We start from the raw sequence: 22,401 nt of genomic DNA on the forward strand, positions 1-22,401 counted from the left end.
TCTTACCCAATTGCACGTTGTATCAACTCAGGCTCATTATTTCATATTAACCTCAATACCTTTGACAATTATATGAACAACAATGGCTCCAAAGAAAACCAGACAACAAACTAATGAGAAATCATCTCATGTTGAAGAATTGGATCCAGTCACTGAATTCGTTTTCGAAAAAGGTGTCGACCGTCCATTCTTGATTACTACTCCTCCTCCAAATTTATCACATCTACGTTCAGTTACAACTTTTAAAGAACGTTTATTCTTAGCTGCATTAGTTATCTTTGCCCTATTTATCAGATTACAAATACTTTATCAACCAAACTCAGTTGTTTTCGATGAAGTTCATTTTGGTGGATTTGCTAAAAAATATATTTTAGGCACTTTCTTCATGGATGTTCATCCTCCATTAGCAAAATTATTATTCGCTGGTGTTGCTTCATTAGCTGGTTTCAAAGGTGATTTTGGTTTTGAAAAGATTGGTGATGTTTACCCAGAAACAACTCCATACTTTTGGATGCGTGCATTCCCAGCTGTTTTAGGTGTCGGTACTGTTGTGTTATTGTATTTGACATTAAGAGCTTCAGGTGTTAGACCATTAGTTGCATTCATTACTGGTTTAATTTTCACATATGAAAATGCCAATGTTACCATCTCAAGATACATTTTATTAGATTCACCATTAATCTTCTTCATCTCTGCAGCAGTTTATGGTGCTAAAAGATTTGAAAATGAAATTCCATTCTCTTTCCAATGGTATAGAGCTTTAGTTTCCACTGGTGTCGCCCTAGGGTTAGCTCTCTCATCAAAATGGGTTGGTTTATTCACCGTTGCTTGGGTTGGTGCATTGAATGTTTGGGATTTATGGTTTTTAATTGGTGATTTAACTGTTCCAGTTTGCAAAATCTTCAAACACACCATCGCTAGAGGTTTAATCTTGTTGGGTATCCCACTTGTCTTATACTTGACTTTCTTTGCTGTTCACTTCAAAGTCTTGTACAAAGAAGGTGATGGTGCTGCTTTCATGTCTTCAGCTTTCAGATCAACTTTACAAGGTAACAAAATTCCAGGTAATATTTTAGCCGATGTTGGTGTTGGCTCAGTTATCTCTATCCGTCACATTGATACTCAAGGTGGTTACTTGCATTCCCATGATTCTCTATATGAAACTGGTTCAAAGCAACAGCAAATTACTTTGTACCCACACTTGGATACCAACAATAATTGGTTGGTTGAATTATATGATGCTACTGAAGCACCAACTTCATTCCAACAAATCCAAGATGGTACCAAAATCAGATTAAAACATATTTTAACTGGTCGCCGTTTACACTCTCATGATCACAAATGTCCTGTTACTGAAAATGACTGGCAAAAGGAAGTTTCAGCTTATGGTTATGAAGGTTTCGAAGGTGATGCTAATGATGATTTTGTTGTTGAAATTCAAAAAGCTTACACCAAATCACCAGATGCTCAACAAAACCTGACTGCTTTACAATCTGTTATTAGATTACGTCACGCTATGACTGGTTGTTACTTGTTTTCTCATGAAGTTAAATTACCAAAATGGGGTTTCGAACAACAAGAAGTTACTTGTGCTACTCAAGGTGTTTTATCAAAATCTTTATGGTATGTTGAACAAAATGAAAATCCATTTTTACCAGCAGATGCTAGAAGGGTTAATTACAAACAACCATCTTTAATCGAAAAAACCATTGAAGCACATCAAAGAATGTGGCACATTAACCAAAACTTGAATGCTCCTCACAACTGGCAATCATTACCAAACACATGGCCATTATTGAGCCGTGGTATTAACTACTGGGGTGAAGATAATCGTCAAATCTATTTGTTAGGTAATGCTCCAACTTGGTGGGCTTCTACTGCTGTCATTGTCATCTTTGCAGTTTATGCCGCTACTCAAATCTTGAGATGGCAAAAGGGTGCAAGTGTTGGTGTTGATCGTCATATTTATAACTTCAATGTCCAAACTTTCAAGTATATTCTTGGTTGGATTATTCATTTTGCTCCATCATTCTTAATGGGTCGTCAATTATTCTTACACCATTATTTACCAGCTTATTATTTTGCTATTTTGACCTTGGGCCACTTCTTGGACATTATTGTTAGTTATATCTTTGCTAAGAAGAGAAGTATTGGTTACACTTTAATCATTATCTTTTCATTGATTTCATTCTTATTCTATGTCAACTACTCTCCATTGATTTACGGTACACCATGGACCAAAGCACAATGTGAAGCTTCAAAATTAGTTGATACCTGGGATTATGACTGTAACAAATTCCATGAAAGTTTAAGTGATTACAATATTCCACCAAAAATCTTTGAACCAAGTGAATCATATGGTGGTGCTCAACCAATTGCTTCTCAACAAAATGTTGGAGGTCAACAAGTTCTCCAAGGGTAAAAAGTAAGTATATAAAACAGAAGATGGAATTTGTAATCATTATACCCCTTATTCCAATAAACAAGTTATTTAAGTGAATCTTTCCTACATGTAGCATATTTTCAAAATGAATGGATATCTTACATATTTCTGTCATATTTCTGTCATAAATATCATACTCTGATGTTAACCTTTAGTACCCAATCTGTGATTAATATAAATGGTCAATAAAAGCAATGCTGAAATAAATAAACTGGCCCATTTTGTGAAAACAAAGGCTTCTCTATAACATTCAAGTCCAGCTCTACAAACACCATCTTCATCTGTATGTTTACCCAAGTAATAACCAAACAATTTTGTCAATTGACTAACAGTTATAATACCACCAGTGGTCATCAAGCCCCATATAGTACTAAACCCTTCTGTACCGAATCTATCAGCAACCACAGCAGGGAAAGTACCAAAGACAAACCCAAAGGCAAACCCTGTAATGAATGAACAAAGTGTGATCTGCTCAACTGAATCAAATATTGAAGTTAAATGCTGGCCTAATCCCATCAGTGAAGATGCAAAGAAGATACACCATATCCTTTGTGCATGAAATTTTCTTCTGAAAACATCAGAAATAGGGCCCGAGGTTAATCTTCCCAAGAAACTAGCAATTGCAATTGTTGAAACCTGTAATGCTTGAGATTGTCCAACTGTTAGTTTCTTATTAGGTGTTGAATTAACTTGCGCAACAACGATAAAACCCACGCTATAAATATACATTTGCCCAATACCCTGCAAGGAAGCCAATATGAAATAATACTTGAGGAACAACCTTTGACAGATCGCTTTCACGATATAATGATTCCAAATTGGCGAATGTTCACGCACAAACACTGGAACATCTTCAACAGCAGAGTATATCACTGAACTATCTGCTCTGCGAAGTTCTGGTGCTAACAATGGTCTGTTTTCTTGAGAGAATGAACTGACTGAACCTCTTGGAGATCTAACACCAATACCCCAGAAACTTAGTGATCCTCTTAAGCTTCTTCTTCTTTCATTGAATGCACTCATCAAAGACGCGGCTGATGGAACCGTCTTCATTGTAGTTCTTTCTTCTGCGATGGCTGATTCACTATTTGCCGAAACTGTGGCATCTGATCTCTTTTCTTTCTTGTAAATTCTCAAAAAGAAAGAGCTAGCCACGCAAAGGGTTGGGCAAAACAATGAAAAAAATTTGAGCAATCCCGCTGTATTATCTTTGAAGAAATTGACTGCAATAGATGAATAAAGCAACGCTGCCAAAGCATAAGCTGACACTGGTAAGGCACCCGCAGTACCTCTATGATGTGGGAAATTTGCTGTGGCACATTTCACTGTCGAATAAAAGCTCAGTATGGATCCAAATCCAACACATGCTAGTGCAACCATCAGCAGTGGGATATTTTGTGATTGTGTTGTATAGATCTTGTGAAGTAGTGTGAATGCTGTGAATTGAAATATTGATCCAATGAAATCAGCAGGACCTGGTCCAAATTTATCAATCATGAGTCCAGCAGGGAAGCCTCCACAAGCACCACCTAAAGCTAGAGCTAGTGACAAGTTTGACAACGAAGACACTGGAAGCTTTGAATTTTTAACCAATTGTGGTGCAAACACAGAATAAACATATGGAGTACCAGAAGCTGTTGCAACAATAACGGATGCCACGAGTGAGACGATCCTGGCCCCTACTGGTGGGTATTCAAAAAACTGTTGTGATTCGGACATGGTGAGCTATTCCTGACACCTTCCAACACCAGCACGACTCGATGATGGTTTCTTCGATCTGGTGATGAAATGTTTTGATCACAAGTATTTATAGCGACTGAAATTTTCTTATCAGTGAAAATTCGCGATAAAATAAACTTTCTGGTTCGGGGACTGTTAGCGCGGTTGAAACCGAAATCTACATACAAAAATAAATTATTCAAACTCTTCAGTTTATTTTGATGCTTGAGACGAGGAATAAGCGTGTACAATCACAGCAGTCGCAGTCTGGATGTTCATGGATCTGATGACTCCCATTTGTCTGATTTCAATGCAGTAGTCCAACTCAGCAAGCAGTTCTCCAGGAATACCTTCGGCTTCTCTTCCCAATAGAATCAAAGATTTGGATGGAAATTCAGTATCTTTACCAAGGACAATACTTTGATCTGTTTGTTCTAACCCAATCAATGTGTAGCCCTCCCTTTTCTTTGACTTCATGAACTTTGGGATATCCTTGATCTGAACTTCTGTGATAGGCATCCAGTAATCAGCAGTCACAGCGACATTCTTGAACTGTGGATGTTTCTTGACTCTTAAATCATCAACAGTCATCAACCCAGCACCTAAAACATCACATAATCTGCAAATACCACCTAGATTAGGAGGCTTATCAACCAAAGAACTAACAACAATCAACTCGCTTCTCTTGATACTTCTGGTATTTTCGTCGAGATCAATAACTGATTCCCAAGCTCCACTTTTGGTTTGTAAAGGTGAATTGACGTTAGAGCTTGTGGAAAGTTGGTCTTCAGTTGAGGCTTTCCAATTCGAACGGTAATCTGAACCAACTTCAACTTTTCCAGCTTCATTTTGGTAATATTTTTCAAATTCAGCCTGCGATATAGCATCAACTTCCCTGGGTGAGATCTTGGATAAAACACCACCAAATATTGATGTTAAAGTGAAATCATCTTCAACATCCCATATCAAAGCATCACCACTTCTATACTGACCAGTAACTTCTGATTTTTTAGCTTCAATATAAAGTGCTTCCAGTACACTATGCACAGGCAATTCTATCTTTTTAGATATCAATTCTGGAAACACAGACAATATTAATGAATTTGAAAAATGTCTAATCAATGGTTTGTTTGAAGTACAATTTGGGATTAAAAATTGAGTAAACCTGTCAAAATATGAAACATTTTCTGGTGATGGCAATTTCTGTGCAGTCATGAATGCAATTCTTTCAACAGAAGTGACTAGTGCTGGTTTAGACTGATCTTTAAAGTAACCAAATAAAGCTTCTCTATTCACATCACTATTGATCATATCAATGCTAACTATCCATTCAATGTAAGATCTAACTAGTGGACTTGATTCTTCTACTAATGACGGTAATAAATACTTGGCCACAATATTTGATAAACGTTCTGGATCAATTTGACGTGATACCAATAGCAAAAGAGCGAATGATGAGATTCTTTGACGTTCTTCTGTGCCATTAGCCTTTTTATTTGGTGTTAGCAATGAATATTTATCATCTTGAATCAAGTTTTGAAAGAATTCATTAGTGAACTCGACAGAGCTTGTCACAAGTATACTGATGACATTGATCTTTGCAGAGACTTCATCCGGTCCAAAAACTTCTTCATATAAATCTCCGTGAAATTTTAGCTCATCATCATAGATCTTTGCCAAAACTGGTTTGAGTCTGAACAAATTACTCTCATCTTGAACCAAACTGAAACTTTTAACCAACACTTCAATTAACCAGAATGTTTGATTGAATTCAGCAGAATATCCTTTTTGATAATTCATAATTTTTGAAGTCAAAGTTGGCAAGAATGATCTTCTAGTGAATGATTGATCAATAATCTCTAATCCAATTCTTTGAATGATTTTTGCATTATATTCATTATTGATTGAATCTTTCAACAATTTTTCATCAAATAGTGTTTCAATAAACTTCAAATGCATCAGTTTTTGATTCAAAACCAATCTTTCTGAAGTGATTTGTTCCCATATCTTTTCTAAAATTTCAATCCCGTTAATAAAATCGAAGTCATAATTTTTCAACAAGTATTGCAAGGTGTTACATATTGATATATTGGTCAAATAATAAGCACTTGATGCCTCTTGATCTAATAACTCGAGAAGTTCATCAACTTCTTGTTCGGCCAATGGGGTCATTTTGATGAATGCGAGAGTTAGATCAAAGAAGCCGGCACTGATAGCATCTTTTCTCTTATAATCATAGCTGAGGTTTTTCAAATCTTTGTGAACTTTTAACAGATCTTTGAAATTGAATAATGAAACATCTGATGATTCAGCTGATTTGGCATATAAATTGACAAAAAATTCAAACTTTTCAAGATCAAATGGTGTAAAGAGAGAATCATAAAGCTTTGAAAGATCAAGATTTCTCCAGCTATTCTTGGAAATCTCTAGGTTAATCAATGATGTTGCCTTTTCATAGCTATCAACTGAAGTATTCACCAATGATGTTAGCAAGACACTATATTCTTTGGAGAAAGAATGTGTATGGTCCACTTTTGAATATGCAAGTTCAAGCAAAAACTCATTCGACAAAGTGAATTTGTTCAAAAGAATGGAAGTAACAATTTGATATTCTAGCTCCCTACCAGTATAATTAAAGTCTGACCCGTCATGAAAGGTAGCAACATAATCCAAAAACACGTCAAAATGCTCACCAAACAATTCATAACCATTGTATTGAATAAACTTGGTTAATGATTCTAATAAAAGCCCAGTATCTCGTTTGAGATGGCACAGCATTTTCAAATGGATGGTCTGTAAAGATTTCTCAAAAACTTCATCTTCTGCCATTGAATCAAACAATCTATAGATTTTTTGAACTTGTGATTGGTCCAATATTTGTTTCCCCTTCAAACCTTTAAGTAAACCTAATGACAAATAAAGTCTTGCTGGGGCAAAAATAGAGGTCAAATCAACTAAAAGGTCGAGCAATTGGGACACAACTTGTTCAAATTTATCTGAATTTCTTAATGATTTCAGCAAACTGATGATGAAGTTTTCAAGTCTCAATCCATATTCGCAAATTAATTTATTGTTTGTCTTTTTCACTAAAAAATGTGGGGCCTCAACTGCATATCTTAAAAACACAGAGGTCAAGTACTCATGAGCATAAATAGGCAAACGGTCCACTGAACAGGATAGCATTATATTCAATGAAAATTTTCTAACAGATTCCATTGACCCTTTGAACCCAGTAGATAATAACACCATACCCCAGCTAGATTTGACAAAAGAATCAGGTGACAACAATTGATGAATATCACTCTTTGCAGCTTCAGCTTGATTTAAAGCAGTATCAATACCAACGATTTCAAACAAGGTACAATATTTCTTCCATTCCTCCAATATTTGAGAAGATGACTCCTTGTTATAATACATAAATTCATTATCAACATCTATATCCAGTTGTTGGATTGATAATTTCAAGATTGAAAGGCAGTATTTTCTATGCTCATGAACAGTACTTCCCATACCATTTTGTATATATCTCCAGTACTGTCCTTTTTGTAGTTTGTGGTTTAAAATTTCACTCGTTAGCTGTTTGGAGGAAAAGTTTGTAAGGTATCTCAACCATAGTATGTAACCATTGGAAATGTGAATATTGTCTCCTGATTCCATCAAACAAGGTATTAAATCCCAGATGAATGTTTCTGGCTCTGGCACAGAAGAGTCCCTCCATCTTAATAATTTGGTAGCTTTGGTTGATATGGAAGCATCTTGAATTGTCAATAAGAAACAAATCAGCATATCAAGACTGGCAGAAACACCTCCAACTTTCAAGGAAAGAAGTTTATCCAAGGATTGCAGTATATTTACCAGTGATTCTTCTTCTAAATGCATCATCTCTTCATCTATTTGAGGCTCAATATGATTTCTGAACACTTCAACAGCGGCAGCATTACATAGAAAATTGAGTCTCATTTTAATAAGAGAAACGATTGCTGTAGCTATCCATTTCATAACTTGCTGAGAAACATTTGGCAATTTTAGTAAAAGCAAAAATATTTGACCATCTTCATTGTTCTCTAGCACGAATCTTTGGCATTGATCTCTAATCAGTGGTGATATTTGAGATAGAGTCTCTTGGTCAATAAGGTCAATAACCTCCAGTAAGGCATTCACAGAGTCAGCATCTGTCAAGTTCTTGGAAAGGTCAGCAGCAAGCTGATTAAGCTGATCTGGGCTCAGGTAGTTCGCCAATAGCTTAGCACTTTGCATCTTCAAAAGAGCAGTCGCTCAACTGAACTGGACTCTTCTGATCATGAACTTCATCATGAGTATTTTTTTTTCAATCCCGAACGAAAGTAGAAAGGTTACGAGGCCCTTGTCGCGATGAGATTGTTTTATCGTTGCAAAAGGGGTCAAACAAAGGACTAGCCACTCAAACTCAAACGTATTCAACAATCAACTTATCAACTGCTCAGATATGTCAATTCAAGAAGAGGATAACAGTCCGTGTGCTCAGTCCACGGTTCTCCAAGAAGACGAGTTTATTGACTTACCTTTGTCACAGGATGAAGATGAGGATTCCCAAGAACCAACCCACAATGAGGAAGAATTACAACAGGATAATGAGCCAGAAAGTGACACAAACGATGTGCCACCAGACTCCCCAACTACGTTATCAACTGCAAGCCAACCACAATCAGCTCCAGCAGTAGCTAGCAACACGACAACATACGACCCAGAAGTCTACACCTCAACAACCCAATTGGCGTTCAAAGATAAGAAGTCGTTGAAAATTGAAATAATCGATGCTGGCAAAAGCCGTGAAGGTCACAGCAGAGGATATATTGTTTATACAATCAAGTGTAATGATTCGCTGGTAAGAAGACGTTACAGCGAGTTTGAGAGTCTTAGAAACACATTGGTCAAGCTATTCCCGACATTGATAATTCCACCAATTCCTGAAAAGCACAAGATATCAAAATATGCTGCTGCTCCAACGAAGGCCAAAGAGGATACAAGAATTATAGACCATAGAAGACGAATGCTATCAGTTTTTTTGAAAAGGCTATTGGAGATTGATCAAGTCCGTGAAAGTCAAGTTTATCAGAGCTTTTTAGATCCAAATGCCAATTGGCCAGAGGTGCTGACTTCTCCTCCTATTTCGGATATACCAAAGAATATACTACAGGCAGATCCACTGGATCCTGCTCATTCCACTGCAGCTCATTCATACTTACCTCTCCCATCAAGTACTGTTATTGTGGTCAAGGAAACTCAAGAAGATAAAAAATTCAATGAAGTTGAAGCTAACGCCAAAGAATATGAAGCAGTTATATCGAATGGTATTGATAAAGCTAATAAAAGAATTGTGAAACACCTTAGTGATATGTCTACTGAGTTCTCAGAAGCCGGGGCTGGTTTCAACTCATTTAGTTTACAAGAAAATGGGAAATTGGCATCTACACTTGAAAAAGTTGGTCAAGTTCATGACAATTGTTATTTATCAACTGAAACTTTGGTGAACTCTTTAAATTATGAATTTACTGAACCATTGGGAGAGTCCGTTCAATTTGCTTCAGTGGTGAAAGATATCATAAAGTTTAGACAACAAAAAGCATTACAGCTAGATATCACAGCTAGAACATTGAAGCATAAATCTAATCATCTAAACTTACTACAAAAATCTGAGCAAGAATCTAAGAGAATTGATCAAGCTTTGGATGCTGAAAGCGGTAAAACACAGCAGATCAATTTTGATAGAAAACAAGCTGCAAAAGATGCACAAGCTAAAGCTAACCAAGATGCTGGTTTGAATCAGAGTGTCACTCCGTTAGAACCAAAGAAGTCATCAAAGTTCAAAATCCCTGGAATTTCAAAGATTAGCAACGTTATCAAGGAAGCTATTGAATCGGATCCTGAGGTTACACGCCAACATAATCTGACAAAGACAAAGGATGATATAAATCAATTGAAACAAACTGTCACTGCAGCTGAAGAAGACTTAGGGAAAGTTACTAAATCAATCAAGAATGAGTTGGAGAGATTCCAAATATCGAAGGAAGAAGACTTGAAGAAAATGATACTGGCTTATAGTGCTTGCGTTTTAGATTGGTCAAAGAAGAATCTTGAATTCTGGGAAGAGGCCAAAGCTGATTTACAAAAGGCATAAACCAATGGTTTGAAATTTGAGCGTAATATTCATGAATTATGAGCGAACTGAATACAAACTGACTAATTATGGACTCGGATCACAACAATATTCATTTTCGATTGTAGCTCTGTCCTTCTCTTTTCTGTATAGAAACTTCACTCGCTTTTGAGTTTGAAGATTTTTCCTGCTCACAGTGCGTTGCCATGGAGACAGCTCTCGGAATATAATCAATACCTGATCGAATAAACAACCAACAATCCCATTTCGGCTCATTAAATCACTAGTGAGCCCTTGAGCTCTACATAAGGCCTAAATATTAATAAACACATTGTCATTTGATTGTTCTTGAGCTTTTCCCTTGGTTTATTATGAAACGTTGATGACATAATCTATTGACATATTTCCCGATTCGTCATGTGGTGTGTACCGTATCTCAGATCTCTATTTACTAGTTCAACCTTCAAAAACTCATCTCATCTGAAATACAAAGAAAGTTATATCATATTTTAAGGGTTTCAATAGAGCTAAACACGTCCTCGTCAATAAGAAAACCAGTGTGAACAAGGTTATGTCAGTTCCCCAGCCGCCTTTTAGGGTTAGAACAATTTATTCCTGGAGTGGTGTTGAAGAAGATGATCTTGGTTTCATTGAAGGTGATATAATAGAAGTTGATAGTTTAGGTGATGGTAATTGGTGGCATGGAAGGCTGAAGAGAAACAAAATGACTGGAAGTTTTCCTTCAAACTATGTTGAACTGATCAAGACAGATTTGAAGAACTTCAGTCCATCGATTAGAGCAAAGAATAGCAGTCAAGAGAGTTCACCAATTAGAGAAGTTCAAGCTAGTGTGCGTCAAACTCCTACTACTTCAAGAATTGCCTCACCATACTCAAGTCCAAGCGCAAAAGCATCAGTCCTGTCTCAGAGAGCTTCAAGACATCCATATATTGCATCGTATCCTGAGAATGAAGAAGTTGATGATCTTCAATTCAGTTTCCAATCTTCTAGAAATTATTACACACCTTCACAAAACACGTCAAACACGTATAACCCACAGAGTCCTTATCCTACTGAGCAAACTCACCTTTCATCACAAAGATCCTCACAACAACACCTGCCCCATTCATATTCGGTTCCAGTTAGGTTAGAACAACAACAGGGTTATGTCGATAAGATTAATCCTCATACTCTTCAATCACCAATTCATAATTCATCAAGCACAACAAGACTACAGATGTATGCCTCACCTCCTCCTCCATTACCACAGCATTCAGTTCCAGTGAAATCACAGTCTAGTCAAAACCTCAAATCGTTTGACCCATTTGCCCCAGGAAATCCATACAGTAAGAATGATTATTCCAGCAGAAAGTCAGCACTCTTAAAACAAGCAGCTCATAAGAACATGAGGGATTCACAATCAACCGATTTTGTTGCTCCATATGATCCAGATAGTTTAAATCAATCACGTTCCTCAACTTCACAATCATCAAATGTTTTCAGTTATTCGAATGGTTCATATTTCACAAATTCATCAAACTCACACAATAGTTCATATGCATTGAGTGATTTCAGTGCAACTAGTGCTGGTAGTTTTGCCAGACATAGATATGAAGAACAATTGAAACAAAAAGAAAACCTTCAGTCCAGTGGATCTGGTAGTCATTTGTTGGTTGAAGATAGAAAATTGAAAAAACCAAGTGGAATCTTCAAAAAAATGTTCTCTGCAAAAGATGTTCCACCTTTGCCATCTGTTGAAAATTTGACTTCAAAAGTTGATGGTATGAATATGGAAGATAAAGAAATCAATTCATGGATAGAATTAAAAGTTGATTTGAACAGAGCAAATTCTTTGGGCTCCAAAGAACGTCAGTTGAGAGAAAAACGAGTGAGAGAAAATGAAGGTTATATCATTTTTGAACCACATAAACAATTATCTAATATCAATAATAATGAAGTCTATCAAACTGAACAAAAATTTGACCTACATGCCTTTAATTTGAAACATGTTGATAACTATGTTAGAAACTTGCAGATCAAACAAACTGTTCTTTCACCAGAAGCATTCATCACAAATGAGCTAGGTTTGAAATACACTAGTAAATTGGAGTATTTAAGAGCTCTATTCATTTTTTGTACAGAACATTTTACCATTATTGATAGTGCATATTCAAATGAAGAGTACATTCCAAATGTTGAGTTGATTTTCAAACAGAGAGGTGCGGATACTTATGGTATGGCTTTTCTATTCAAGTGCTTAGCAGATTCAATGGGCTTAAACTGTGATATCATAGTTGGTTCTTTAAAAACTCCACAATCTATCGTGAAACACTATTGGAATGCTATTGTTATAAATGGTGAATGGAGGTTTATTGATGTGTCATTGGGTAACTTGACAAATCCAGTTTACGAAATTTTAGCAAATCAACCAGATGAACCTAATGAATCATTTTATTTCTTGACAGAGCCATTGGATCTAATTTATACTCAAATTCCAGATAGATTTGAAGATCAGCACATTGTTCCACCAATTGATCAAATGGTAGCGTTAGCATTACCACCTTGCTTCCCTTCATTTTTCAAAAATGGTTTAAAGATTCAAAAGTTCAGTAATGCGTTGACAAGATTAAAAGATTTTGAGATTTTTGAAATTGATCTAAAGATTCCGAAAGATATTGAAATTAATGCAGTGGTTCAAACAAAAACTTCGCTCACAAACACTCTTGCACAAGTTTATTGGAAGCATAATGAAAGATATTGTAAGATCAAAGGGCACCTACCTGAAAACAACCCAACTGGTTTCATCAACATTTATTCAGGTTTAAAAGGTACTCAAAAATCAATTCAAAACATCCATCCTTTATCTATGGTTATCCCAGTGGTACATGAAGGTGAGTATAGGCCACTAGACTTTGTGATTAGATATCCAACAGTTCCAGCACAGCTGAATGATTTATACATTAAACAACCACAAAATAGAAACCTATCCTGCAGGGGTGAATATGTCTTTAGTGTTTCACAGTATCCATCCAATGGATTAGCAAGTCCACCAGCAAGAACCAAAATAGCACTTCAATCCCCATCAGGAAAGATAACAAGATTCATCAAAAAAGATCAAAGCACACCATTTGGTTTATGGGAGCTACCTGTGAAATGTAATGAAATTGGAACCTGGAGAGGTTTGGTTTCTGTTGATAATGGAACTAGTCTTTGCGTTTTTGCTGAATGGTCATGCCATTAATCATTAGAACATAAAACAACAACATTTTAAAACACTTTTAGAGTCATCTTTACTCATTACTGTTAATTTTTAATTGATAATTTAGCATTCTTATTTGCATGGTTTTGTAGTAGTTTATGTGATGCCCAATACGGAAATGTTCCGTTTTCGGATGTTTTTATTAGATTACATAATTTTCAATTTTTTGTATGTTTATTTCTTTCGAACCAAACAGCTGGATCTTGATCATTAAACACTTGAAAGCATCACAACATTGGTTGATTTTTGTTGAGCAATGACCTCTGATCTTGAGATCTCTGATGCTTCTGGATTACAGGATCCAGTGATATTGGCAAAGTTTGCTGATGCGTTGAAAGATTTCAAGTTGCATAAGACACAGGATGTTTTCGACGTTGTTAAAGAATTCAGGTCAATAACAGCATCAAAAGCTTACGAAGTCTCCACACAAAATCCAAATTCTTCTGAATATTTGAACTGGGAACTTGAAGCAAAACTTTGGCACCTGGTTGAACTCTTGGTTAATTATAGATATTCTGAGGAATCAGAAAAACTTGAAACATATAGCTTCAACTCAAATATTGTCTTTGAAGAAAATTTTTATAAAGAAAGCTCTAAATTACGTGAAATATGGTTAATGATTTTGTGGTTACAAGAGAGTGCAATTGAACCTGAAAGACCTAATTTATCAAGCTCTAAATGGCTTAACACTCAATTATCCCATGCATTAGAAAACCTTGATAGTGATGCCCCAATACGTTTGAACAAGAGTATAAATCCAAAAGATCAAGAACAAGATAGCGTTTTTTACAAGTACATCTTTGAATTGATCTTGGCTGGGAGATTCGATGAAGCGCAAACTGAATGTATGAGAACAAACAATTGGACTTTGAGAATGATTCTATCAGGTTTAAATGAATATTTAGATCCGGTTATCGATAAGCAAATTGAGCAAATCGATGAAAACACACAGGGTATCAAAAAGAAGGCACTTTGGAGAAGGACTTTGTATTTGTTATCAAAAAATGAATCATTGAACGAGTACGAAAAGGCTATATATGGATACTTGGTCGGTGATTTGAGTCCGTTGAAATTAGCAAATACCTGGGATTCACAGTTATTGATTTATTTAAACCACATTTTAACAAGTGAAGTTGAGAATTCGCTAATAGAGAATGATAGAATTGACAAGGAAGACTTGATACTTACAATCCCAAAGAGTGATCTAACTGTTCAGGATGTTCTAAATTCAATCTCGCAAAAATTAAAAGAAGAAAGTGAACACCCATTGCGCGTTTTGATTGCCTCTGTTTTATCAAACAAGATAGGACCAATTATCCACTCTTCATTAAGTCTTGTTGGAAGTGTTATGCTGGGAAAAGATGAAGTTAATGAAATATTTGGTGAACCATATGCCTTGAGAATCGTTACACATTTGGCTATTTTCATCTCAATTATAGATCCTTCAGCAATCAGTAGTGAAGACAGATCGAAGCTATTAACAACATACATCTTGGTGTTAAGACTTTATGAACAATATGATTTAATTCCAGTCTATGTCTCATTCCTTTCTGAAGTTGAAGCAAGAGATGCTTACTCGTTATTCTTAATTGATTTATTCGATTCCAAACAGAGAACAACACAATTAGAATTAAGCAGACTATACAATTTACCACTAGAAAATATATTGAAGAGAACAGTTGAAAGAGTTTTCAGTCTTACTGAGGAGCATTATCAAATTAAATCTGGTGTTACCCTTCAAGATATTGATGAAGTTGATAACAAGTTGATCAGTGGTGTTGAGTGGTTCATTGAAGCAAAAATGTATTCAGATGCCATCCATGCTGCAGTTTCACTTTTCAGAAGATTTTTATTAACTGGTCGAACAAAAGCTGCTCAAGAATTTGCATCAAGAAACTCATTATCACAATTGTTGAAAAACTATGACGTGGAACAATACGGTGTTTTGGTTGATAAGGAAGTGTCCCAATTCGAAAGAGAAGAACTATTACAATATGATGCTCTTGTCAAAGGTTTTATTGCAATTGATGAGTGGAGAAGTAAACCAAAGATTGGAGGTGCTGTCACAAACATTGAATATATCAACACAATCACTCAAGATCTTCGTTCATTGATAGGCTCTGTATTTTTGGAACTATCAGAAACGGATTATGAGGTTGATATTGTCCAAGAATTACGTTCACTTTACATTCCATATTTAATCATTCAATTGCACACCATATATGTTGATGGTAGAAAGTTCAGAGCTTCCTACTTGAGAGAAGCTTTGAATATGGTAAACACAGTTGCCAGTGAAAGTTCCAAATTCTATATTTTGTTCCAAAATTGTGGAAGGCTTAAAGAATATTTGGCTCTTGTTGCTGATTGTGCTGCGTTAGCTGTCGGTGAAGGATTTTAAGTAAGTTTAATGTTTTTAATAATAAACTACATTTGTTTAGTGATCTCTTTCTGATAGTAGTATACATTCATTATCTATTTTTTTTAGTTCAATGTGGCAGCTTTCTCATAAAGTAACTCGACAACATCAGACATATGGTTAACCAATTCTAAACTGGAGTCATATGTAGCATCAACTTTTGGTTTATCATAAATATATAGCCAACCATTACCTTGATCCAAAACACCATAAAATACTTCATCCAAAATCATTTGACTTAATTTACCTTCAACTTGTTTTATATCGAGGCCAATCATTTTGGAGATGTGGGAGATTTCGACAACTGAAAATGGTTCAATCAATTTAACCAAATTTTGTTCCAACAAAGTGTCATAAAGAGCATTGAAATGAGATTTAATTATAGGATCAGAAGATAGTTCTTTGCCGTAGACAAACAAAGCTTGTTCAAACTCTTTCAAAGATCTGTTAGCATATGCTTGAGATACGGCCTTCATGGCATCAATATCTTTTGAGGTATATTTGGATGCATATTTGGAAGACAATATTTGTTTAACATCATCAATTAAATTGAGCATAATCTTGGATAACAACATATATTTCAAGACTCTGATTGAATTTTTTTCATCGCTTTGTGTGTTGTAACTTTCAAAAGCTTCATAGAAGTATGAAAATGCAGTTTTGTAATCTTTATCTTCAGCATGTAAAATACCACTCATGTTGTCCAATTCTGCTTGAGTCAATGTTGGACAATAAATGGAATTGGCTGATGTTCTAGCTGATGTCAATGCAGCTCTTGCTTTAGCCAAGTTTCTTAAAGAATGATATACCTTTGCTTCTAATAATTGGACCTCAACAAGAGATGGTTTATCGTCTAGTTTCTTGAATTCTCTTAATAGTTCGTTGATAATTTGTAGGGCATTTTGGTAAGCTTGTTTCTTTTCAAAATAGATTGTAGCAAGTCTTAAACGTAATGACTGGTTCAAAAATGATCTTTTTTCCTTTACAGACCATGCAATTGAGTCTTTCAAAGCAGCGATTTGAGAGTCTGTTGCATCTGGAATTTGGTCAAACAAATCAATCAAATAACGAATTGTCTTAGCAGCTTTTGATTTAGCAAAGCTACTTATGACTGATCTTGCTTCTGGAATGAATTTTGTAAGTTTTTCTTTGGCTTTTTCGTTTTTGTAAAGGTCACCTAACTCAAAGATTGCAGTTTCTTGATTGGAGAAATCATGTGTAGATGGTTTTGTTGAAATGATTTGTTGGTAAAGTTCTTCAGCTTTGGCAACATCTTTTTGCTTAACAGCGACTCTTGCGTCTTCTAAAGTTGGTGCAGTCATCTTGGATTTCAACAATTGAGCTTTCAGATGACAAGGCAGCAAGTCTTAATGTTTTGTATTGTGAATGCTTCAATCACTCTTGGTTAGCTTGATTTTGCCATCAAGATTTCCATTCAACTTGAATTCGCGAATTGTGTTTTGGTTACCCTCAGTAAGTCTGGTTTGCGCAGCACTCGATTTCGAGTTTTTTTTTGTTTTGATTTTGACGAAGATGAGCTGGTTCTAAAGAGAAGAAGGCTATTGATTCATGGGCAATTTGGTGTCAGCTTGTTAATTATCCAATTCTGTCTAATCTGCTGTTATGTTTGGGAATAGAGAAGCAGACCAGTCGTTTTCCAAGGACCTTTTTGGGAGCTCATACCAGAACAATTTTGACATCTTCAAGAGCACTGATAGTCAACAATCCAGATTTTCCTCTTTGAAAGCTAGAAATTTGGACCCTTCAGACAGATCTACAGATGATATCAACAGCCCTGCTAACACCAGTGCGACTCAGACGTACTCTCCAAATAGAAGAGTCCCTACACACAGTCAATCTTTTGATTTGAGCTTTGATTCACCAAATCCATCAGTAGCTACCATAAATCAAAAAACAAATGCTGCACAACAACAAACACAACCATTGTGGTTCAACAACCCAAGAAGACGTATGATCCCATCACAGGCTGTCAAAAGAGAAAGCTTTAGTGATATAGATAATGAGTCTACATCTTTTTTGAACAAATCCAAACCTAATTCAACTTCGAACCCTGGATTCAAAACATTAACTTTTGGAACAAGAAGAACAAATGCTCAATTGGCCCATATAAATGCATTTTCAGATGAATTACCACCTTCTAGAACAATTTCAGACTTAAAAAGAGAAGATTTATCAGAAGGCCATCTTTCGTTCGCTAATGACACGGCAAATGGTAATGCAAGTTTGATCTCCAATAATGGAGTTAAGGAAGGAAACAAAAGTTTCTTACAAAGCAATGGTGGTACTCCATTGAAATATTCTTCCCAAAGCATACTCCCTCCATATTTAACTAAACAAGGTGAGTCGTCATCTAACCTCTCAACACCTTCAAAATCATTTGATAGCCCTCAACCACCAAGCTCAAGCCCACTAAGACCAGATACAGAATCCGCTGTCCTGGTTTTCGGCTATCCTGAGTCAATTGCAAACTCTGTCATTAAGCATTTCGCCAAGTTTGGTAGAATCTTGGAAGATTTTGAAGTTACAAGAGTGGACCCATTATTCACAAAACAAAAATCCAAGACTTATCCAATTTTCACTGGTGAAGGCTGGATTAAAATTACATATGACAACAAGGCATCAGCAATGCGCGCTTTAGAGGAAAGTGGTACTGTTTTTCACGGCACAATGATTGGGTGTGTTCCATATTCAAAGCAAGCTATTGAAAATATAGCATCCATTTCAATTTCAAATAATGAAAATATTGGAGAAAGTGATCTTGTTCAACAGCAAGCAAACCCAATGCAACCTGATGGGCTTTCTCATTATACAAATAATTTCCAACATAGAATTCAAGCTAAAACTGATGAACAAATTTTTGTCAAACCAACCAAAGAAACAAAAGGTATTTATTCTAAAAGAACAGAGGCTAAGTCAAGCGAAGGTGAAGGTAAAAATGTTTTGAACAAAGTTAGCAACTGGTTCTTTGGATGGGAAGACCTATGATTTGATTAAAACCTTGACCTACACGAAGGCTTAAAAAATGTAGTATGAACATGCATGGTGAGTATATAACTAACTAGATTTCTTATATGATGTAAACTATAATAATATAGGTGATGAATTTGCTTTTTTTGATCTTAACTTTTAGAACCCTGGATGTGATTTTCTTGATAATGGTGAAGGATGATAAGATGTTGTAAATCTAGAACTTCTTGGAGTAAATACTGACTTTCTCAATGGTGTAGATTTCTTTACAGGAGTAAATTCACCTTGTTCAAAAGTCTCCACTGATTCCCTTCCCTTGTAATCATGAGTTTTAAAAAGTTTCTCTGTTCTTCCTGGTGAATAATATTCAATTGAATCATTATACGGACCATGGGTAGCATCAATTGCCACTTCCCTCTTAGCCACGGATAGTTTTGGATTCACATACTTTCTCTGGTATTCATCAAATGTCTCCTGATATAGGACCTGTTTATCTTCTATCAAGACCAGGTATCCTTTAACAATGACAAAATATAAAACCAAAGACGTGGAAAATAGAAACACCAAGTTTTTGAAGGATGATTGTGACAGATATAAAAACAAAATATTGAACGGTGGGAATGAAACAAATAAATATGTTGAGAACTTGGAAGGGTTCCAGATGTTGAGCTCCCAATATGATTCAATCTCAGGCTCTTCGGTTTTCTTCCAGAATTGTAGTAGATCAAACAATGATCTCGAAGAGCCATCTTTTGATATTTTTCTGGCTGATGACGTGTGTGAAATAGAAACCTTGTTGAATATGGTATATTTTTTTGTTTTCAATAAAAAGAATGATGTGTTTAGAACGTTGATTGTGATGATTATAAGCTGTAGCATGAACAATAGCTTGGGTATGACTGAGACATCTGATTTATTGAAATACTTTGAGTCTCTCAACAATTGCTGCTTATGATAGTCAAAATACATTTGCTTCTTCTCTACAACGGTGTTGTCTTGCCATAGTCTAAGGAAGAAATAAGTTACTGTCAGTAACACACCAAACGGTAAGGCAAAGGTCTTTGAATATGAATCCCAATCTATAAGCTCTCTCTGTTCATTTAAAGCCAGCAATAAATCAAATGGGTATGACTTCAGCTTGGATGCTAAACTCTGTTTTCTAACAATTCTTCTAGGAGGCATTTTCAATCAATCAAGTCAATATCAATGGAGCAGTTGCCTCTTCAGCTACATTATAATTGTTGTTAAAATCTTTGTATTTACATTTTTACATATTCCGACTATTTACATCGGATCTTCATTTATTAGGTCAAGACTTCAATCTTTTGATCTGATCCTATTTCGATTGACATCTCATCATTTCCAACTTCAAATCTTTCTATCAGCAATATCACACTATCAGTAGGTGAGATGATTGCTTTCTTTAGCCAAATCCCATAAATTGAATCATCAAACTCGGTGTTAATTTGAATTGGTCTTCCATCCGAATAGAATAAACTAGCACGAATTTTGGGTCTGTAACTTGAATAGAGATTATCAGTCCATATGTGAACTTTGACAGGAGTTTCACGTTTCACCTGAAATTTCAGCTTGAATCTATTCTTATTGTTCCAATCAAATTTAAAAGTTCTTAGAAAAAGACCAAGTCTGCTGGACAACTTTTGAATAGATAGACCAACGTTTGAATTGATCAATAATCTAAAAGGTGCTAGAATATCAGTGTCATATGTTGACATCACCAGTTTATATTTTTGCCCGCTTTTCAACTTTATGCATTTTGTCATAGAGCCAGCATGGTATTTCTCATGAATTAACGACGCTTTTTCACTGAATGGTTTATCATCATCCCAATACAACTGCAAATTCAAAAGGACATCTTTGTTTGAGAACAATCCAAAAATAACTTCGACATCTTGTCCTGCTTCGGGTACTTCAATTTGATATTGTGGGTTTTTGACATAACTCTGATGAGACCAATTACCACCACATGAATCAACATCCCACTCATCTTTAATACTTTTCAAAAACGGATACTGCGCTTTGGCTTTAGTTAAAGATACCCTTTTCGATGAGTATGCATGAATTGAGAAGTTTTGGGTTTGTTTTGAATCATTTGTGACAACTATGGTAGCACTCTGCCCTGCACCAAGCTTAAACTTTGATAAATGGAAGCCACTATTATTAGATGAATTGTAGACCAGAGATTTCCCTTTCGAAAATAACTTTTGGCCGTTACTTTGGTATACTAAAACATTGATAGATGATTGTTCAAATCCCATAAACTTTTCTATAAGTATCCAAACTTCAACTGTTGCGGGGTTGTCATTAGTGACACTGAATTGTGGATTGTTGAAAAAGATATCATCATTGTACGTCCAAATAAAGTTCATCTGAGTATGAATAAAGTTCGATGGATTCCAATTGATGTATAAAGTTTCAAAATGATCAAATAACTCTTCAAATTTCACAGCCCTTATACTTTCTTCCCAAGGATTTTTGATGACTATTGACCTTGTACTTTCAACAAGCTCCAAGATTGAGTAATCATGATTTGGATAATAATATTCGGAATGTTTCCCTGTGCCTAATGAGAGCACAAGCCTGTTATTTTGGAACGAATCATATAAATCTTCCCATAGTGAATTTAAATCAACTCTTTGATCCGCGTGTATGAATTGTGGTATCCATCCGGATACTACATAAGTGTCTATACTAGCATTTGATCCCTTAGCTTCGTAGCCATGGCCTTGAACTTTCAAGTATGCCTTCTCTATAAGTGAAACCCACAGCAGATGTTCATTGCTTCTGGACTTGATATAAAGACATTCTTTGGACAACACTGGGAGTTGATCCCCAATTTCAACAAGCCTCTGACAACCATTAAAATGCAGTGTAACACCATACCTCTTCGAAGATTTGTGGGGATATATTGTATTGAGTAGCAGCTTTGAGTTAAACTTTGAGAGGGAAATTAAGGATGCAACAAATGAACAATCTTGTAAATAATCTTGATAAAGGTGGTCAATTCCATCTAAACTCCAATCATTGTCGTTATTAATCGACTTCCAGCTTGTGAGCTTCGCCGTTTGATCTTCGGATAGATGAAGCTCATCATTCAATTCCTCATCAGCTATAAACGAGTGTTTTAAAATTGCTGGAGGGAAAAATCCACCGTTTACGCTGGAGCTCAACCATGTCAGTTTCTCATCAAATGTTAGGTACTTTGAATTTGAAATATTTTGATAGAATTCTATGGCATCATTGCAGATTTCTTTCAAAATGACCTTATCATGGGCACCATCTTTTAACACACTATTCAATAGATTGATTGCCTCTATACCTAGCTTTTTCGCGTTTGCAGTTGCACCAAGTGCGTACTGGTACTTTGCACGCTCTAATATCCGTAGTGCTTTTGGTACATTGTCCTGTTCCATTCTATT

General features: G+C 35.7%; 10 protein-coding genes across 10 annotated transcripts; 5 read left to right on the plus strand and 5 right to left on the minus strand.

Annotated features, from left to right (window-relative positions):
* Window positions 1–82: 82 nt before the first annotated feature.
* On the plus strand, window positions 83–2,422 carry PMT1 (dolichyl-phosphate-mannose-protein mannosyltransferase PMT1; the record flags this gene model as incomplete). Its single annotated transcript, XM_019184367.1, has 1 exon — window positions 83–2,422. One exon carries the CDS (start codon window positions 83–85, stop codon window positions 2,420–2,422), a length of 2,340 nt encoding a protein of 779 aa, XP_019041382.1.
* Window positions 2,423–2,587: 165 nt separating this feature from the next.
* WICANDRAFT_76354 (uncharacterized protein) lies at window positions 2,588–4,162 on the minus strand (the record flags this gene model as incomplete). The annotated part of the gene is made up of 1 exon (XM_019184368.1): window positions 2,588–4,162. One exon carries the CDS (start codon window positions 4,160–4,162, stop codon window positions 2,588–2,590), a length of 1,575 nt encoding a protein of 524 aa, XP_019041383.1.
* Window positions 4,163–4,375: 213 nt separating this feature from the next.
* TRM3 (tRNA (guanosine(18)-2'-O)-methyltransferase) lies at window positions 4,376–8,419 on the minus strand (the record flags this gene model as incomplete). Its single annotated transcript, XM_019181106.1, has 1 exon — window positions 4,376–8,419. One exon carries the CDS (start codon window positions 8,417–8,419, stop codon window positions 4,376–4,378), a length of 4,044 nt encoding a protein of 1,347 aa, XP_019041384.1.
* A 201-nt stretch (window positions 8,420–8,620) lies between these two features.
* Window positions 8,621–10,610, plus strand: ATG20 (Atg20p). The gene has a single exon (XM_019186108.1). It carries the CDS (start codon window positions 8,628–8,630, stop codon window positions 10,317–10,319), a length of 1,692 nt encoding a protein of 563 aa, XP_019041385.1. The 5' UTR covers window positions 8,621–8,627; the 3' UTR covers window positions 10,320–10,610.
* Window positions 10,611–10,648: 38 nt separating this feature from the next.
* On the plus strand, window positions 10,649–13,563 carry CYK3 (Cyk3p; the record flags this gene model as incomplete). The annotated part of the gene is made up of 1 exon (XM_019186109.1): window positions 10,649–13,563. A coding segment is annotated over exon 1 (2,654 nt), but the record flags the coding sequence as incomplete, so codon positions are not given.
* A 250-nt stretch (window positions 13,564–13,813) lies between these two features.
* Window positions 13,814–15,955, plus strand: NUP84 (Nup84p; the record flags this gene model as incomplete). Its single annotated transcript, XM_019181076.1, has 1 exon — window positions 13,814–15,955. One exon carries the CDS (start codon window positions 13,814–13,816, stop codon window positions 15,953–15,955), a length of 2,142 nt encoding a protein of 713 aa, XP_019041387.1.
* Window positions 15,956–16,038: 83 nt separating this feature from the next.
* RPN6 (proteasome regulatory particle lid subunit RPN6) lies at window positions 16,039–17,295 on the minus strand (the record flags this gene model as incomplete). Its single annotated transcript, XM_019184369.1, has 1 exon — window positions 16,039–17,295. One exon carries the CDS (start codon window positions 17,293–17,295, stop codon window positions 16,039–16,041), a length of 1,257 nt encoding a protein of 418 aa, XP_019041388.1.
* A 301-nt stretch (window positions 17,296–17,596) lies between these two features.
* Window positions 17,597–18,979, plus strand: WICANDRAFT_60249 (Nup35/Nup53 family RNA-binding protein; the record flags this gene model as incomplete). The annotated part of the gene is made up of 1 exon (XM_019182959.1): window positions 17,597–18,979. One exon carries the CDS (start codon window positions 17,597–17,599, stop codon window positions 18,977–18,979), a length of 1,383 nt encoding a protein of 460 aa, XP_019041389.1.
* Window positions 18,980–19,120: 141 nt separating this feature from the next.
* Window positions 19,121–20,143, minus strand: NUR1 (Nur1p; the record flags this gene model as incomplete). Its single annotated transcript, XM_019182960.1, has 1 exon — window positions 19,121–20,143. One exon carries the CDS (start codon window positions 20,141–20,143, stop codon window positions 19,121–19,123), a length of 1,023 nt encoding a protein of 340 aa, XP_019041390.1.
* Window positions 20,144–20,265: 122 nt separating this feature from the next.
* RIM13 (Rim13p) lies at window positions 20,266–22,395 on the minus strand (the record flags this gene model as incomplete). The annotated part of the gene is made up of 1 exon (XM_019184370.1): window positions 20,266–22,395. One exon carries the CDS (start codon window positions 22,393–22,395, stop codon window positions 20,266–20,268), a length of 2,130 nt encoding a protein of 709 aa, XP_019041391.1.
* Between the last annotated feature and the right edge of the window lie 6 nt (window positions 22,396–22,401).

The sequence above is a fragment of the Wickerhamomyces anomalus genome (genome assembly GCF_001661255.1).
Source record: "Wickerhamomyces anomalus NRRL Y-366-8 unplaced genomic scaffold WICANscaffold_1, whole genome shotgun sequence".
Classification (NCBI taxonomy): domain Eukaryota; kingdom Fungi; phylum Ascomycota; class Saccharomycetes; order Phaffomycetales; family Wickerhamomycetaceae; genus Hansenula; species Hansenula anomala.

What these genes read in the sequence shown, in the direction of transcription:
- ATG20 (XM_019186108.1), top strand. Translation starts at nt 8,628, where the DNA reads ATGTCAATTCAAGAAGAGGATAACAGTCCGTGTGCTCAGTCCACGGTT.